General features: G+C 48.0%; 1 protein-coding gene across 1 annotated transcript in view; it reads right to left on the minus strand.

Annotated features, from left to right (window-relative positions):
- Positions 1-7,517: 7,517 nt before the first annotated feature.
- LANCL2 (LanC like 2) overlaps positions 7,518-19,283 on the minus strand; it is a 67,209-nt gene continuing 55,443 nt past the window's right edge. Inside the window, exons 7-9 of the mRNA XM_010380547.2 lie at positions 16,041-16,217; positions 13,126-13,198; positions 7,518-10,033 (exon numbers count right to left, since the gene is read on the minus strand). Coding sequence (XP_010378849.1) covers positions 9,939-10,033; positions 13,126-13,198; positions 16,041-16,217 — 345 coding nt within the window. The 3' untranslated portion in view covers positions 7,518-9,938. The remainder of the gene's footprint in view (positions 10,034-13,125; positions 13,199-16,040; positions 16,218-19,283) is intronic.

The raw sequence follows: 19,283 nt of genomic DNA on the forward strand, positions 1-19,283 counted from the left end.
CTCATACTTTTCAAGTTGGGGGAGGTAAGTCAGGGAGAGGGGCAAGGCTTTTTGGTTTTGTAGTTGTGTCACAGGCCATAGCAATTCCCACTCCCTCCCCCTTCCCTCCTCCCTGGCCACCTCCTTCTGATGCGGGCAGCCCTTGAGAGCTGTTCTTCAAGGAAGGCTGCGGAGACAGTCATCTGCAGAGCGGGCAAGCAGCCTAGAGGCCGGGGGTCTTAGAAACCGAAAATGGTCTGTGAACTTTGCCATCTAAGATTGAATATAGGCTTTCCATATAGGATAGAATCACAAAATGAAGGTATCAGCAAAATAATTCCATGTGAGAAAATTTCAGAAACGCAGAGTCATCTGGGTGTGTTCCGTGCCCCTCTCTGGCCCCTGAACATGGTTTTGGCACAGGACATCCATATGATGACTGTGCTAGCGGCATGTACTCAGTACTGCCCAGTAAGAGTCCCAGGAAAAGTACTGAGATGCAAACCCTCATGGGCTTAAATACATCTGGCCTGTCTCTGGTCCCCAAACCCAGCAGGCTGTGGGGGCAGCGGGTCTGTGTGCGGGCCCAGGGACAGCCTGCACTGGGCACATGCTTGGGCTCCCTCCCAGGGTCCATGAGACCAGGCAGGCCTGCCGGCGTACCCCACAGACAGCTCAGGGTGAGAGGGCAGGAGACACCCACCCAACTGGGGAAGCCGAAAAGCAGAGGAAGCAAGTGGTGACCAACAGCTGAGCAGAGTGGTTGTGGGAGGACGGAGGAGCAGGTGAGCCCTGAGCCCAGCCGCTATTAGTCACTGGAAGCGTGGCCTCAGATCTCATGCCTCTGGCTGGCAGTGAGGAGGCTGGCTTAAAGGCAGGCTAGATGTCAGTCAGCCCCCAGATGCCCTTTGCTTGAAAAAGTAAAACGGACGGTCTCTTGCCCAGAGTGAAGGTCAGAGTGCCACTGTGAAGGGCAGGTGGCTGGGAGCCTGCCCAGCAGGAGCTGCCAACCCCAAAAACTGATGCCAGGGCCCCTCTAAAAGGTCCAGCCAGATCATGCCTCACAGACATGAACCACCCTGGCCAGCATTTCCACTCAGCGTTTGTCCCCACTCACGACTGTTCTGCAGCATGTCACTATGTGTACGCTCGAGGACAGCTGATGAGCACACATGCAGGAAAAAGCAGGTGGAATACACTAAACAAGCTGAATGCCTGGCAAGGAACGCACAAACGTGCCACCTGCTCTCCCCAGCGGTGACCACAGGAGCCCCTGAGGCTACCATGCAACCCGCCTCTAGACCAGTGTCATCCCAAAGTGTGGGGTCCCCAGCCAGCGGCATTAGTGTCATCCCGGAACTTGTTAGAAATACACGTTCTCGAGCCCCACCCAGACCTACTGAATCAGATTCCTGCCCAGCAGTCTGTGTTTGGCAGATCCACTCGGTGCTCTCTGGCAGGCTGCAGCTGGAGAACAGCTCATTCATTCTCCTCTTGGGCGCTTTCACACTTTCTCTTCTGCCTTCAATACCAGCACCTCTGCCTCCTCCATCCTCAGGCAGCAGATGCTGCTGCACTGGCGCCTACTTCACTGAGAACTGAAGCTTGGAGGCAGCGCCCACCGCTCCCACCCCGCCCCTGCGCCCACCGGTGTCTGTTCACCCACAGTGGTGTAGGCGCTCCTGTCGGATCCCTAGTCCTGGGGCACTGGCCGCCAGGCCCTTGCCTTCTTGGAGAGTCACTCCAGCACTCCCACTGTGTCCTGTGTTACATCACCTCTTCTTTCCAACTGCCCATTATATCGTTCCCATCAAATTACGAACATCCTGTTATTTTTCTGAACTTAAAGTTTTTCTTGACCCTATTTTGCTCACCAGCTGTGACTCTCTTTGTCCTACCTTTTGCAACGAAACTCCTGTCAAGTGCTACCTGTGCTGCTGAGGAGTTCACTGCGGCCCTCCACACTGACTCCAATGGCTAGTGCTTGGCCTCTGACACAGGTGACCCCTCCCTTCTCCACGCACGGCTTCCAGGTAAACAGACTCTTGCCTCCCCACCTCAGTGACTGCTCCTTCTCCTCTTCTCTGCAGCTGTGGCCCAGGGCTGCATCCTGGTTCCCTTCCCTCTCTCGTCCCCCTCACTTCCCTGGTAACCTCATCAGGTCTCCTGCCTTTAAATAATATCGATAAGCAAACAACTCCAAAGTGACACCTTCATCACAGACTTCCCTCCAAACTCCAGACTTGCCCGCCTCTAATAAACCACCTCCAACTCAATGTGCGTACAACCTGGTTCCATCTCAGCCTGTCCCTCCCAGCCCAGCCTCCGTGCCTCAGCCTCTGGCGCCCTGCCAGGTGTCTGGACACTGTGCCCAAGCCATAGCTGACAACTCTCTTACTCTGCCCCTGACTGCCAGGAAGTCCTGCTGGCTCCAGCTCAAGATCCTTCTAGATTCTGACTCCGCTCACCACCCGCACCTGTGGAGCCACGACCGTTTCCCTCCTGGACCCCCTGCCTGGGTCCCTGCTCCTGCCCATGTTCCTACAGTGATCCCTTTACAACATGGGCTAGATAATGCCTTCCTTTGCTCACAGCCCTCCAGAGCTTTCTGTTTCACCCGTGGTCAGAGCCAAACTCCTAAGACTGGCCTTCGAGGCCTCTGTGCCTTCTCCAAGGCCTGCGATTCTGCAGCGAGTGAGAAGTGCTTCCCTGGGGCCTCTGCCTGGCCTGCTCTGTATGAGGCTCCCTGTCCACACTTATTCACCTGCCAGCCTCTTCACTTTCTCTGAGTGTTGACTTTAGTGTCACAGTTACCGTTCTGTTTGAAAGAGCCTTCTGTGTACCTCCCACCATCAGTCTCTCTGATCCCGCTTACTCTATCTTTTTTCCGTATCGTTTATTACCTTATAACATATAAGAAAATGTGCACACTTATGTGTACTGTCTGTCTCGCACTGCTAGACTGCAGACCCATTCAGGTGAGGGCCTTCGCCTGTTTTCTTCACTGATGGATTCCAAGTGCCTCCATAGTGTCTGGTGCTGAGTAAACACTTACTCAGTTGGATACATTAACTAGTTGGATCAATTAACATCCTCAGAGAGATAAGACACCAAAACGAAGAAATACAAATAAGGGCCGGGCGCGGTGGCTCACACCTGTAATCCCAGCACTTTGGGAGGCCGAGGTGGGTGGATCACCTGAGTTCAAGATCAGCCTGGCCAACATGGTGAAACCCTGTCTCTACTAAAAACACAAAAAATTAGCTGGGTGAGGTTGGGGGCACCTGTAATCCCAGCTACTTGGGCGGCTGAGGCATAAGAATCACTTGAACCTGGGAGGCAGAGGCTACAGTGAGCTGAGATCACACCACTCCACTGCATTCCAGCCTGGGCAACAAGGTAGAAAGCCCGTCTCCAAAAAAAAAATAAAAAATAAAAAAATAAACAGGATACTATATAAAAGATACACTGAAATGAAAAATAAATTCCAGAAAAGAAAAAAGAAGTGAAACATTCGATAGAAGGACTGGAAGATAAAGTTGAAATCTCTCAGAAAGTTAAGTAAAAAGACAAAGGGGTGTAAAACAGAAGAAAGAAAATCAGGAATTATATTAAGAGGTTTAACATCCAAATAACCGATGTTCAAGTAAAAGAGACAAGGACAGAGGGTGGGGGCATTAAAGAAATAACTCAAGAAAATGTCCTAGAATTGAAAGACATGAACTTACAGATTGGAAGGGCCTATTAAGAACCAGGACTAGGCCCATTATCAGATGAAGAAAATCCTACAACCTGCAAAGCAAGATCAAATACAAAGAAACAAGAATCCCAATGGCTATGAAATCCCCACAGGCAGCAATGGGAGGTTTAGGACAGCAGAGCAATGCCTTGGGATATCAGCAGGAAAGTGATAACCCGTCAAGAATCCTATAAGCAGCCAAACTATGACTTCAGTGTCAGAGCAGGTGAAAGACATCTTTCTGGCACACAAGGACTCAAGATAAGTTCCTCAGCTGCCGTGAGGGAGCAGGCACTGCAGATGCTCGTGGCCCTCCTTACAGCTACCAGGCGGCCTCCGTGAGGGCTCCTCAGGAGCCAGGCCACCTCTGGCTTGTCAAGAGGGTGTGTGTAGGTCACCCTCTCTTGTCCTGGGGATCACACCTAGTTTCCAGCAGCCAAGCACAGTGTTTGGTAACTTCCTTGCCACCTTCATTAGGAATGGTCTGAAAGCCTGGCCTTGTCAGTTCTTGGAACTTTGGGAATGCTTATACACTTACAGGTGAATGTGACATTATGCCGCTCGGGACACATGTTTTTCTCCTATGGGCAATACCCTAAGAGTGGGGTAAGATCCTTATCAACATGTGAGCAGCAGCGCATCTGCTGGATGATCCTATGAAAGACACAAGTTACTCTTGTACAGTAATGAGGAAGGTGGAGAGGGCCACAGAACCAGGGAAAGCTCCCTGGGGCGCCCAAGAAAACACCAGAGCAGCTGAGACCCTGGTCTCTCTGAATTCCTGGATTTTGAATAAGCCTGAAACTGCGGCTTAGGACATCTTTGCTCCTGCAGCATCTTTTCCTCTTGAAGGACCCTGGGGCAGTTACCAACGCACTTATGCATGCACACATGCACACACACACACATGCACGACACACACGCATGCACAACTGTCTGAAAGCCCGGGGCTGCCAGGCAGAGCACTGACACGGTGTTGTGATGAGGCATGAGACTTTGAAGCAGGACAGATCTGTGTCTCCCTCCACAAGGCAGGCAGGCGAGCCTACTTCCTCACATGAAAGCCAATCGCCAGCACCTTCACCTGCTCCATCAGAGCACTTGCGTGGGCTGGAAGCTTTTCCCATTTATCATTTTATTTAAATCCTCCCACCAACCAAGTAAGATAGATATTACCATTGTCCCAATTTTACAGAGAAGAAACGGAGGCTCAAGAAATCACTTGCCCAAGTTTCCACAGGGAGCAGGTGAGCTCAGAGGTGAACACAAGCTCCCAGGCTCCAGAGTCTCTGCCCTTAACACACACCACCCTGGCTTGGCTGTAAAATGTAAATATGTATTTATTACTTTCTTTGTAGACCATATACTCCTTGACAACAGGGACTACCACCTTCACCTTCATGCCCACCAGGTGTCACACTGCAAGGCCGAGCTGACCCCCACTTTCCTTTGGTCCACCTCCTGCTGTTATCTAGAAGAGGCATACAACATCCTTCACCTGGAAGCTAGCTGTCCTCACCTCACTGCAGAGGAACACTCCGGGGTTCTTCTGAGGGAGGCACCCTGAGTCTGAGCTCAGCTCGAGGCTTCTACCGTGCCGCAGAGGTTCCTCAGGCCTAATGTGATGCTGATTGAGGACAGGAGCCAGGGTGGTTTTTCATCATTCCACTCGCAGCACTCAGCACAATGCCTGGCACAGTGCTGATGCTCTGTAAGCATTTGCTGAGTGGAAGAAAATCGAGCCTCCCACCTCCAGACGAGAGAGGGAGCTGGGGACAGTGAGATTTGTGAAGCTGACTGATCTCAGGATAGCCCCAGGCATCTGAGAGTCCCTGCACCTCGGCCTGCAGGGAGCTGCAGTCTGGGTAAAACAGGATCATAAAGGAGCCCCGCCTCTGACAGGAGACAATGGATGGAATAGCCTTCCAGAAGCCCACCGGCGGGCTCACTCAGGGCTGCATGCTGTGCTGCGTGGACCACCACTTCCCATGCCCACAGCCATGTACTGGGAAGCAGAGAAGAGGCTGACAGGCACCAGGGCCTTGGTCACGATGGACTTGACACTGATGTGGAAAAGTCAGAACCTGCTGGCAGCGTCTTCCACCACAAGAGGGGTCTTCCTAAATGCGACGGCACCTCCTGATCCAATCCTGCGGCCATGTCCACCTCCCACAGCACCCCCAGCTCTATGCTTTGAAGCCCGGCTGGCCCACACACATTCTTTACCTCCCAACCTGACACTTCAACTTTTTCAGGTCACACACCGCTTTGAAGCACTAATGAAAACTGGGAACTGTCTCTCCAGGTCAGTAATCATGTGCACACAGAATTCTGCATGCAATGTAGTGGGCTTATGCCTCCTGAGGACCACCAACGGTCCCATCCACATCACACATCCAGCCTGTCACCAAACTATGAGGCTCACGAAAGGTAGGGCCATAGAAGCCGCAGCACAGAGCCTGGGTGGGAGTGGAGATGGTTTGTAAAGATGTCTTAGGGAACCTGGACTTTAAACTTGGACTATTGTTTTTGTAAATTTAGCAAATGAAGCAACAGATGTGAAAACTGCCTAGTAATACTAAGTTAAAAGCAGTTTCAATTCCGACAGACAGCTGTAGGGTCCCTCCCCACCTAGAAGGCCGCGGGGGAGTAGACACGACAGGGCCAGAGGAAGCAGCCCTACATGGTCCGTCCTGCTTTTCTGTTCACTAGCCATGTGCTCACGGGCACGTCGCAGAGCCCTCCGGGGTTTCCGTGGCTTTCCTCCTGCATCAAGCACCCAGGGAAGAGGGAGTGGGCGCACCATGAGCAGCACCTGGGTCTGACCCGACTGTCCCACGCATGGGCTGTGAGACGCTGGGCAAATCCAGCAGTGTCTCTACTGTGAGAAAGTGGTATTTACAACAGTCTCCCTTCCCAGAGCTGCTGTGAAAACAAAGGGCCCATCACAAGGAGGGAGCTCGATAGATGCAGCTCTTCTTACCCAGGGTTCCAAAGGTCTTGTTGGAATCAAAAAGAATGCACGTATAGACACCTGCAACTAGGGCCGGGCACAGTTGCTGACACCTGTAATCTCAGCACTTTGGGAGGCTGAGGCGGGTGGATCTCCTGAGGTCAGGAGCTTGAGGCCAGCCTGGCCGATATAGTGAAACCCCACCTCTACTAAAAATACAGAATTAGCCAGGCATGGTGGCTTGCACCTGTAATCCTAGCTACTCGGGAAGCTGAGGCAGGAGAATCGCTTGAACCTGGGAGGTGGAGGCTGCAGCGAGCCAAGATCGCACCATTGCACTCCAGCCTGGGCAACAAGAGCGAAACTCAGTCTTGAAAAAAGAAAGAAAGAAAAAGAGACCTGCAACTAGAACATCGTAACGCAAGCAACTGCCTTTTTTTTTGTTTTTTGTTTTTGTTTTTTTGAGATGGAGTCTCATTCTGTCTCCAGGCTGGAGTGCAGTGGTGTGATCTCAGCTCAGTGCAACCTCCAACCTCCACCTCCTGGGTTCATGTGATTCTCCTGCCTCAGCGTCTCCAGTAGCTGAGACTACAGTGGCTGCCACCATGCCCAGGTAATTTTTATATTTTTAGTAGAGACGGGTTTCACCATGTTGGCCAGGATGGTCTCGATCTCTTGATCTCGTGATCTGCCCACCTCGGCCTCCCAAAGTGCTGAGATTACAGACATGAGCAATCAGGCCCAGCCACAACTGTCACGTTTTTAAGTGAAGAATCCAACCTTTGGAACAGTTGCCATTGCTCCTAACCAATGTCACTCTCAAACACGGAGAAATGATGATTCCACAGGTCAACACCACAGAACTGGCTTTTACTAACAAAACCAAAGAACCTCAAACACTTTTTGTGGACATCAAATTCCTTCCTTCATATTTTAAAATGACATTATGTATGTACGTATTTTTAAAATTCAGACACATTTTAGAGAACACAATTGTGAACACAAATCCAAGAAATGAATGAGATGTACTGAAGTCTGATTCAAAAACTTCCCTTAAACTGACTTCTGTCAATCCTCTGTCCTGTGAAGTAAGTCCCGTTTCTCCTTTGCCTGCAGGGACTGAGCTGGAATTACTGTCACACAGCAGCACATGTGACAGACATGAGGCAGGGGTTAATGCAGAGTCACAGAACAGCACCTCTGTTGACATCTAGTGGGTAAGCAGGAAGGTGTCAACCCAGGTGGCTTTTTAAAAAATCTGTAAATAAAATCTCCTCCTTTATTCCACAGATTTTTAAAAATCTTTCCCTCAGTTGTTAGAAAGACTAACAGTATTTTTCAAACATGTGTGTGGATGGACTCACCTGGTGAGACACCTGGATCCTAGGCCACCTTTGTGGCTGCTCTGCAGATGCCTGCCTGCACCAGCTGCCTCCTCCTCTGAGAGGGCCGCCCTGGAGAGCACCGTGCTGACTGTGTTGCCCACTTGCTTCCCTTGGGAAACAGGGAGGCAGGACCTCTACCGAGTGCTGTGATGTGTTATGTTTTGATGAGGTGGGTGGGGAGGATGGGAACAATGCTATTTGGATGTGATTGGACATCCTGTGAGGTCTTCTGCAAAGCAGCTGCCCTCAGCTCGTTGATGACAGCATCCTGCCTGCAGGTGTTGGCTGCTGGACTGCCTGCAAAGCCCATCAGCGGGTCCAGGAGGTCAGGTAAAATAGGATCAGGATCAGTTCTATTCACAGAAGTCGTCAATCTAACATGAAAGAAAATAATCATGACTCAGGAGCAAGGGTGTCTGCAGCAAAGAGACTCTCCAGGCATCGTTTAGAAGCTGAATGTCACACATTTAGGGTGCCAGCTCCACACATAATCACACAAGTAAAAAGGAGGCTTTTCTCCTAAACTGACATTCTTTTTTCTCCTTTCTGAGAGGTGTGGACACTGGGGCTGGGAAATGCTCAGGCTGCCCCCTGCAGAGGAGGACTGGGCTGTTAAGAGAGTCCACTTGTCTTTCATGACACAAGCCTTAGCTCACAAGACGAGAAGTCCTTAGTCCCAGACCACCTGTTCCATGATGACAGAAACCCTTCTAAAAACTGAAATCTATGTGACAGAATGAATGAAGGTAGGCTAACCCAAATTACTGCTCACATTGTTTTAAATAAAAGTCACACAAATACCATAATGATGTTGGTTAGAACATTATGTTTCTCATATCTATAAATGAGGGCTAGTACTTATCACCCAAAAGTAGACAAAAAATATGAAATGCATTCATTCCAAATTTAGACTTTGATAACTTTCCAAAGGTTGAAATAAGTTTAATTGCAGGGACATGAGTCCAGCTGAGTGACTTTCTGTTCATCTGTAATAACCCATCTGGAACTGTATTTACTCTTCTTAGAACAGTAACTTATAACGTTGATAAACTGAGGTGGAGCCTGTTTTAGTAACATACACCTGGATAAATGTTCTGGAACTGCCAGTGCTTAGTCACTGCTGCCTACAGTGTGGCCACCAAAGGCTTCTGGGGAAAGCTCCCTTTGGGTCCAGAAGTCTCACCCTCAAAGCTCCGGCTGCCCTGGACCCTACACAAAGCACCTGAAGCTCTGCTGGGAATGGGGCCCTGACGGAGCCGTAATGCACCCTGAGGCTTCTTTAAAATATGAAGGTGAGTGCAAAATCCAAACAGGAAGCATTCAGCTGTGCCCTCCCAAACCATTCCAGCACGCCCCTGCGGAACTGCTGCTCCTATCCGTCCTTGGAGTGGTGGTTCCCTCATACTCATCTGGAAGGTGCCACAGAAAAAGGCTAACAATGTATTATCACTAGGACAGACCCTAGATAATCTTTCTGATATACCAGATAGATATCACCTGTTCCCTCATTTGTCAATATGGAAGAAACCCCGCTTTATACATTTTATACAGAAAAGTGGACACTGCCATACATTCATGCGTGGTCAGCTCTGAGCCCCCAGGAATAGAAGGGCCTTCCATTTAAAACAACTTACACCTGGATACAACAAACACCAAGAAACATGCAAACACTACAGAGAATCTGTATGTGAAGAAGTCATAGTTTATACTGATGAAGGTGCCGTTAATGTTGACGGATGGCTTCGATCACTCATGCTCTAACAGAGGGGCCTGTGATGGTGTCTGTTTCTCTTTCAGGATTCCCAGTTGTTTCTGTGTCAGGCACTAAGCAATCTGGTGGCTTTTGTTCCAAACGGGTATTTTAGTTGTCTTTTTGCACCTTTTAATCCCTCTTCGAAGAGTCAAGTTCAAATGCTGGAAACCGTGATGTCTCTGGTCCCAGGACATCGGAGAGAAAGTGAATAGCGCCAGCCATGCCTGCAACGTAAAATGAGCCGCCTCTTAGGAATGGCACAAGGGTAGTGTCTAAGACAGTGACTTTTAATCATTTCCCTTACCAGGGGCTGCAAGCATGTGGGAAAGGTGCTGAGGACTCTAAAGATGACTTCATTAAAAAACAAAAATATCCTTATATTTAGCACCCAGCAGGTAATATAATAATACCAGCTTTCCTCACGGTCTTATATTTTAAAAATTGGTTATTGGGCTTTAATCTTATATCTTGAAACTTTAAGGTGACATCACAGAATCGCTATGGAACTTATGGATGCTACTAATTACGATATTCCTACACATGGAGCTTCCCCTCTAGAACCTGTATATGCTCAAAGTTGCTTTTACATCTTCTTGATATTTGAAGAATGTTATTTTTAACAAATCTCAATTTGGTCAAAATCCCCACCCCAAATCACTGCAGTAATTAAGCAGCGGGTTTTCAACTAGACTCACAGCTGCATAGGAAGGGTATGGGATGGGGAAGGTGCTAGTAGCCCACCAAGGCCTCCAGGTCTCCTGTCCCCACTCAAATCAGAACAATTCCTCCCTTATTAGGTTTTTGTTTACAGTTTTTCTTTTGATATAAAATTCACGTACAATGAAACACACAAATCCAAAGTGTACTTCTCTGAGGGTTTGTCAAATGCATATATACCTGTGCAAAAGAAACCCGATTAAGACCTGGAATATTTCCATCACCCCAGAAGTTCCAAGTGCCCCTCTCCAGTCCCTCCCGTCCCTGTGGTCCCCGCCAGGGGTAACCGGCAGCCTGGTCTTGGTCCACCAGGGATTACTTCTGCCTGCTTTGGCACTCTTAGGAGCATGGCCACAGTGTATAGCCCTTGCATCTGGTTCCTTTGTCAGGGTTCCTGCAGTTCATTCATGTTCTGTGCATGTTCATAGTTGGCCCCGTCATACTGCTGAACAGCACATTGCAGACCGTTGCCCCATTTTTCCTACTGAAGGTCATCCGGGGTGTTCCCAGCCTTCTCTGTAAGTTTGTTTAAAGAAAGGGTTCCAGAAACTTATTTAAAAAATCAGAAAACCACTGACCTAGGAGTGCCCATGAGAAGTAAACAGGGACCCATAACGAGCATAGGAGGCCCCACAGCAGGCCCTGCAGGGACGAGCCTAGCTTTCCTGCTCAGGTGTGTGAGCAGCAGATCCAATGGGTGGCACGCTCCAGCAGGAGTGAGCTCCTCCAGAAGAGGTGCCAGGTGCCAGGGAGCCCTCCCAGTGGCTCTTCCAGCCAGCCAGTTTGCCACAATGGCCTGCGTTGCTAGGCACATGGACTAATGATCCCTCCATCCTGACGGGAATTTGGTGGGAGTCCCCCACAGTTCTGTCTGCCAGGCACTGGCGAGGCACAGGGGAAGGAGGTGACCTATGAATTTCCCACCTTTAGGGTCCAAAGCTTTTGACCCACTGGGGTTCTGGAGGTGCTATTATCGACTAGATCAACTCCATTTAGAGTTCCGGCATTAACTCTGTTATATCTGATGCAAATGCATTGCACTTTTATGACATCAAGGACTAAAACTTTTATTCTAATAAATACTTTTTCCTTATGAGTTCTTTGAATATTAAAAAGATCATCTTCTACAAAAGATGTGACACATGCTCTATTTTCTGCTTATATTTCTTTTTTTTTTTTTTTTTTTTTGAGACGGAGTCTGGCTCTGTCGCCCAGGCTGGAGTGCGGTGGCCAGATCTCAGCTCACTGCAAGCTCCGCCTCCCGGGTTTACGCCATTCTCCTGCCTCAGCCTCCCAAGTAGCTGGGACTACAGGCGCCCGCCTCGTCGCCCGGCTAGTTTTTTGTATTCTTTAGTAGAGACGGGGTTTCACCGTATTAGCCAGGGTGGTCTCGATCTCCTGACCTTGTGATCCGCCTGTCTCGGCCTCCCAAAGTGCTGGGATTACAGGCTTGAGCCACCGCACCCGGCCTCTGATCATATTTCTAAAAAGTGATTTAAAAATATTACCAGTATAAAAACTAAAACAGGACATACCACTACAGACGATGCAGACAGAGGATGATGAGGGGATACTACCAATAGGGTACACATATGAATTTCGCCACATGTACACAATTAACCGATTTCCCAAAATTACAAACTATGACAGCTCACCCAATATGAAATAGATAACGTGAACAGCCCTATAACTATTTTAAAAATTGAATTTCTTTTAAAAGTCTAGAAAAATAAATCTCCAGACCTAGAAGTTTGTACTAGAGAATTCTACTAAACATTTAAGTTACATTAATACCAATTCTTCCACCAATTAACACACAGTCTGTCCCAGAAAACAGAAGAGAAGAAGATACTTCTCAACACAGTTTATTAGGTCAGTATGACCCTGATACCAACACCAGATAAAGACAGCACAAAACAGGAAAACTGTAGGCCAGTACCCTTCATGAATAGAGATGCAAAAGCCTTTACCAAAATATCAGCAAACAGAAAACACGCCCACACCCACATATAAATCTAATGAATATCCGGGCCTGTTTGTGGGGCTTCTCTGTTTGTGCTCCAGTCTTCCCTCCTCTGTGCCCTTGGTGGACTCTGGAATCCTTGCTGCTTTCACTGACTGCCTATAAGTGCTCTTCTTTGCAGAACTTACTTCAATATTTACTTTTGCTATTTTTTCTAATTACCAATATTTCTAATTGCCAATATTAATTATTCATACTTCTTTATATAATATTAAATACATATTAAGTAATTAGTAAAGCTTCCCATGAATACACCAATATTAAGTACGCAACATTACAGATGAAACACAGAGGAGTAAACTATTTCTTCCATTGCTAACAGCAAGCCTTCAGTTCTGTCTGCAGAGACACCTCACAAAAAACCTAAGAGCACTTGGAAGACATTCACAGGAGCAAAAAATACAGGTAAGGTGAAGAAATTCAACATAATTTTCAGCAATAAGCTAATTTGCTGACTTATTTTACAGTTTGGAAGTATGACTTGAGCCAGGTCAAATGTGAACAGTGCCAGTCCACAGGGACAGGAGAACCAATTTCACCCAAACATTTAAACCATAGTATTTTTCTCACTCTTACCTTCAAAGAGTGAATAGGGTCTGTCAGGAATGCGGCACCCGTGTGCTCCGTAATCTAGACACCACTCTGCAAACTGAAAAGAAAGGGATTTCTTTTTAAGACTGGAGTTTCTACTTGGTGAAAAGGCAATAAATGAGAATGCAATGTCTTCACAGGAATTAGGGAAGTGGACCCCCAGCTGTAGGGCATTCAGTGTGGGCTCCATGGGCTCCTGTGCCCCCTCTTCCAGGGGCAAGGCCTAGCAAGTCTTGTCACCTCTACTTGTGGCTGCCTCAGCTGTAGAGTGGGGTCTGCCTTACGGCTGCTGGGAAGTCCGAGGTGAAAACTGAACAGCTCAATGACACTCTGTTCTCCCTGGCACCTTCCTCCTGCCGCTTCAGCTGACGATTCTAGAAGCAACTCGAAACGCCTGCTCTATCCTGAACAAAAAACCCTGGCTCTAAAACGGCCCTCAGCAGCAGCTGCCAGCTCCCCTGGCCCCAGCTGGGAAACAGCTTCAGCCCTGCCCGGGGCGCCGCCTGTCACCGCAGCCCCTCCACAGCTGCTGTTTGGCAGCCTCTCCACCTTCACAGCCCCTGGCTCTCAGCCCTTCCTGTGCTCTCCTCTGGGCTCCTTGACCCTTTTTTCTTAGACCTCTTCAATGGGTATTTCCATATCGTTTTAATAAACTTCCCTTTTGTGCCTAAGCTAACATAATGTGAAAGGTCGTTTGTACACTAAGAATCATAAGTAATAAACATGAGGAGTATCAAGTTCGCACACATAAAAAGAAACTCACTCTGCTTTTACCCTCCCAATCTGCTCACTCTTAGCTTGTCTGATGGCCCATCTACCCAGTTTTCCGAGTCAGACAACAGAAAGACATTCAGATATTTCCATCTTCTCCACATTCAAAAACATGCATTAAATTCTGTGGGCTTTACATCATAGGTGTTTCTAAATGTCTCATTTTTTATCCCAACCTATGCTTTGGTTTATAACTCAACATTTCTTGCATTAATTGCTAAACCGCGAAACTCAAGCTCGCCTCATTCTTCCTACTGGGACCACAGCGATCTTTCTAAAAGAGGAGTCTGAACATGGCAAACCCTTCCATGAGCCCCCATCTTCCAAACCGGTATCCAATGCTAGCTGATTACTAAAATTACTGGGAGAGCTTGAAAAATATTAGTGCTGGGGGTTCCTCATTTAACTGGTCTACAGTGAGGTCATTATTTGAAAGCTTCCCAGTGGTACAAGGTTGAGAACTACTGGCTACGGGGAAGGACTTTCTCTGGCCTCTACCCACCTGTCTGACTTCACCTTTCCCTCCTCACACCTTTCCTCACACATTTCCTTCCCTTTGCACCCCAAAGGCTGAAGTGCTTATGGAGTCAGGAACACACTGAGCTGGTTCCTGCTCTGCAGCTCTGCCCAGGCTATTCTCCTTATCAGAACTGCATTCCACCTCTGCAGGCCACCCCTGCCTGGCCCACCTGAAAAACCCCTCATCTCTAAAAAACTGGTGGCCTCTCAACCCTCCTGCATTGCCCATATTTGCATAATCATCTACCATCATCACATCATCAAGGCTGGCCCAGGCCTGCGGAATCTGGCTGCTCCCCGCTTGCTGGCTCCTGTTCTGCCCCATTCCCCGTGCTCCAGCCATAGTGTCTGGGCGCTCACACCTTCGGGACTTTGGAACAGCAGTTTCTTCTGCTGACTTGCCATGCCAAATTGGGCCCTGCCTCTTTGCTTCCACAGCCTCCTGCATGCTTCCATCAGTGGGGGAGCCACAGATGTGTGTGCATTTTCCGGTGCACCAACAAGGTGGGGCCCATTCCATTTGGGTTGAGAAAAGGCTTCATAAAGTAACAGATATTCAAAAAGTATAAAGAACACATCAGCCGCAATGCCTCCATCTAACAAGGGTCACTGTACACACTTCAGTGTATTTTCTTCCAATCTTTTTTCTGTGTGCACACAACTACATTTTGTGAAATGTGTACATAATAAGAATACTAGCAAACATTTACTGAGTCTTGCTCTGTGCCATTCATCTTCACGTGTCCAGTGCATGTTTACTGAGTTTCTACTCGGAGATATACACTGCTCCAAGTACTAGTGTAGAATAGTGACCCAGACAAACAAGATCAAGAAGCTTATGTTCTATCAGCCTACATACTCAAGAAACACGCAAAAACATACAATGAGCAACTGAGTGATCATCCACTTGGGGGTCTCAAAGGTCCTACTTAGAATGTCACAGTTCAGATCAGCATGGCAAGGAGCCACCATCCACATGCTGAAGGAAGAGCGCTCCTGAAGGGAAGAGTTAACGACAGGTCCAGCGGAAACAAGAGTGACACACTCCGTTCTTAGGGTGGCATGGCTGTATTACGGCAGGCTACAGGGCAGGGTACGGTGAGGAGACTAGGCAGAGACACAGAGGGGGCTAAGGTGCGCAGGGCTCTGTCAACCTGGCGGAAAAGTGCAGGCTCCATCTACAGTCGATGGGAAGCCGCTGGAGGGTCTGGCAGGATGATTACAGACGATCTGCACATTAGCTCAATTCTGCTTGCAACATCCTTAGGAGGTGGGTAGTATTTTTTTTCTATCTGTACAAATGAGGAAACTGAGGCTTGAAGAAGAGACACATTCAAACTCATAAAGACAATTAATGGCACAGGTGGTAATTCTCATCAGGTAGTGACTCCAGGACACATATTCTTCAGAAGCCATTGACATTTGTGTTCCCCATTCTATAGACAGGGACACTGTGGCCCAGAGAAGCCACGGACAAAGCTGTGTCAGAAGAAAAAGAGGAAGCTACAGAGTTGGGAGAAACAGATTAAAAGAAGGAACAAGAGTTGTACTTCTGGACTCTGTGCACACTCGGGGTTGTTCGGAAGCAGTTCCAACAGAGCCACCCTCACCTTGCAGGCTCGGTAGAGGTACTTCTTATCCTGCGTGAGACGGTAAAGGGACAGGAAGGAGTAGCCGTTGCCAGCAGTCCCATGGCAGATCCCGTAGCCCTTCCGCAGCAAACCTCGCTGCCAAATCACATCGCTACACTCCATGGCCTCTTTCAAGTACTTCTCCTCCTTAAAGACCTTGGCAAATTAAAAACAAAGCAGTGTTAAAAAGACAGTTTCAATGACGAGCTGGCAAAATACTTTCCCTTTCTGGTTAGGACATGGCATGATGTTACGAAAACTGAAACTGGGGGTGAAAAACAAACAAACAAACAAACAAAAAAAAACAGCAGCAACACCATACATAGAATCTTGCAATCTCAATCCATTAGCCCAGTGGTCTCCAACCTTTCTGGCACCAGGAACTGGTTTTGTGGAACCATTTTTCCATGGCCAGGAAGGGGAATTGGGGATGGTTTTGGGATGAAACTGTTCCACCTCAGATCATCAGGCATTAGTGAGATTCTCATAAGGAGCACGCAACCTAGATCCCTCGCATAAGCAGTTCATGATACGGTTCGCTCTCCTACGAGAATCTAACGTGGCCGCTGATCTGACAGGTGGCAGAGCTCAGACAGTAATGTGAGTGATAGGCAGCGACTACAAACACAGTTGAAGCTTCGCTTGCTTGCTGCCACTCACCTCCTGCTGTGCAGCCCGGTCCCTCACAGGCCACAGACCAGTACCAATTCACAGCCTGGGGGCTGGGCTGGGGACCCCCACACTAGCCTATTCCCTTTGTCCTCCTTCTGTTTCACAGTTTTACTAAAATAATTCTAAAATTTAGTCTTTAAAATTAAAATTAAAGCTGCCATATCTTTTTGGTAAGACGTTTTTCTTGTTTCTTGGCACGTACATCCCATAGCTCTAAAATTTCTGTTCTTGTAGAAGGCAATCGAGAGAGTGAGGCCATGTTAGCAGGACAAGAATGTCCAACACACTGGTCAGCACACATTAACAGCACCCGAGGACCCTGCCCCACCAGGCTGGCAAGATCCATCTTCACCCATCCCAAGGAAGCTGGCACACAGCTTTCTGGGGTCCAGGAGGAAGCATCACCTCCCTGAGTTGTTTATATGGTCAGCTGCAGAGACAGGCAGGCTCAGTGAAGGCAAGAGACGGCAAGAAGAAGCTGTGGGTTTTCACCTCCTGAGATTCCCTTGTACATTTTCTTCTTTCTCCTCACATGCCATATACTGTTTTCCTGATCCTTTCCTCAGAGTCTGTTCTTAGTTATCCCTACCTGCTAACTCATCCCACTCCAGTGCAAATGGGTTTTGGACAATGGATCAGAGGCACAAAGGTCATCACTACTTGGGTGGCAGGTCAGGTCTCTCTACTTGTGACTGATTAGCTGGGCACTCAGCCGAGAAGGGCTCTGAGGTTGCAGGAAAAAGGTGGAGGTGGGGGGGCCAGGCACAAACTGCGATCAGTGTCTACAGAGGGCAGAGCGGGAAACAGAGGCACAGCAAATCACCAGGGAGATTAAATGTTCCCAACGTTAGGCTGTTAGGGAATCAGAAGCAGGACCCCCTCTATCAATCACAAAGGCAGCTAAGATGTGGGCTCTGGGGTCAGACAGCCTGAGCTGAGTCCCTACTGTCACCCTTTAACTGTGTGACCTTGGCCAAGTCACTGAAAGTCTATGTCTTAGTTTTCTCAACTATAAAAGGATGACCGTCCTTCACCTCAGTGGCTTGCTATGAAGATTAAGATGTGATCACATCCTTGGAGCTCCTGGAACAGTGCCTGGCACTGTGCTAGCTATTTCTTATTTATGATTAACCATTACTCTTTCTATGGTATCATGCCAGCACAAATACTTCATCCTGTCACTTGCATCTTAAGCCTCTGAAAATGAACTGTAAAGGAAAACACGTTTTCCCATCCTAAGGAAATATTTGGTCAAAGCTAATGGGTGAGAAGATATTGTTTGAGAGGTTGTGTCCTGAAATCACACAGAGTGAGGACAGCCCTAAATTAGTGAGCCAGAGCTGCCCCTGTGGGTGGGAGCCCGGGTGACTGAGGGTCCACAGGAAAACTGAACAGGGTTCCTTCATGCTGTCCCTGCGCCTGCGAGGCTGAGGCTGCTAGAGCCATGCCCACAATGCAGCCTGCACTGCTGCTTCTCAGCACCAGCAGCCTACCATGTCTCCTCCTGCCACCACATACACTCATGCTCTAAGCAAACAGCTACTTCTAACAGCGAGACATCCGAGAATTCAGAACTACAGAAAAGAGCTCCTGGACTTAATCACAGATTCATCTTCTCCACATTGTATTACAGCAATCATACATGGGCTACAAAATGCATGTACTTACCCACATTACCTCCCCAAAATGGTAAGTTTCCCTGGGCAGTACAGGACAGAAAGTGCAGAAAGACAGCACAATGCAAAGGAAAACCCGAGGGCTCTGGAGTCAGTCAGATGCAGGGCTAGAGTCCCTGTTCCACCACGGCAGGCTGTGACTTCAGGCCAGCTGCAGCACCCAACCTGGGCCTGTGTGCCCATGCTACAAAACGGATGGATCCCAAGACGACTCAAACGTCAGAAATAGAGACAAGGGTTTTAGGCAGTTACTAGAAATATCTTCAAAGATGAAAAGGGAACTATACTCATCATCAGTGAACCCTCAGAAGAGAAAGGCAGAATAAGACAGAAACAAAGGGATATTCTGGACCTAGAAAAACATCAATAGGTAAAATTACAAAACTCGCTGGGTGGGTTTACGAGCAGGCTGGACACAACAGAAGAAATCATGAGTGAATACAAAAACAGGGAAATAGCAATCATCTAATCCTAATTACAGAGAAGAACAAGAAATCTAGAAAACAAAAGCCTTAGGAACCTGTAGGAAAAGAGGGGCCAGTCACCCAGTGTACTAAAAGATACACGTTTACAAGTTCAAGTTCAAAGGATCTTAAGCACGATAAATACAAATACATCTAGGCGCGTGACAGTTAAACTATTAAAAACCAAAAATTAAGAGGAAACCGTGAAAGCCTGTAGAGAAAAAGCACACGTTCCATATAAGAGAACAGTGCAAAGAATGACTTGGAAACAACAGAGGTGGACGATGATGGAACAATGCCTTTAGAGCACCGAAAAGAAAAAAAGTCAACCTAGAATTCCCCATCCAGCAAAGATGTATTTAACAATAAAGGTGAAATAAAAACAAATTTAAGACAAATGAAAATCAATT

The sequence above is a fragment of the Rhinopithecus roxellana genome, chromosome 6 (genome assembly GCF_007565055.1).
Source record: "Rhinopithecus roxellana isolate Shanxi Qingling chromosome 6, ASM756505v1, whole genome shotgun sequence".
Lineage (NCBI taxonomy): Eukaryota > Metazoa > Chordata > Mammalia > Primates > Cercopithecidae > Rhinopithecus > Rhinopithecus roxellana.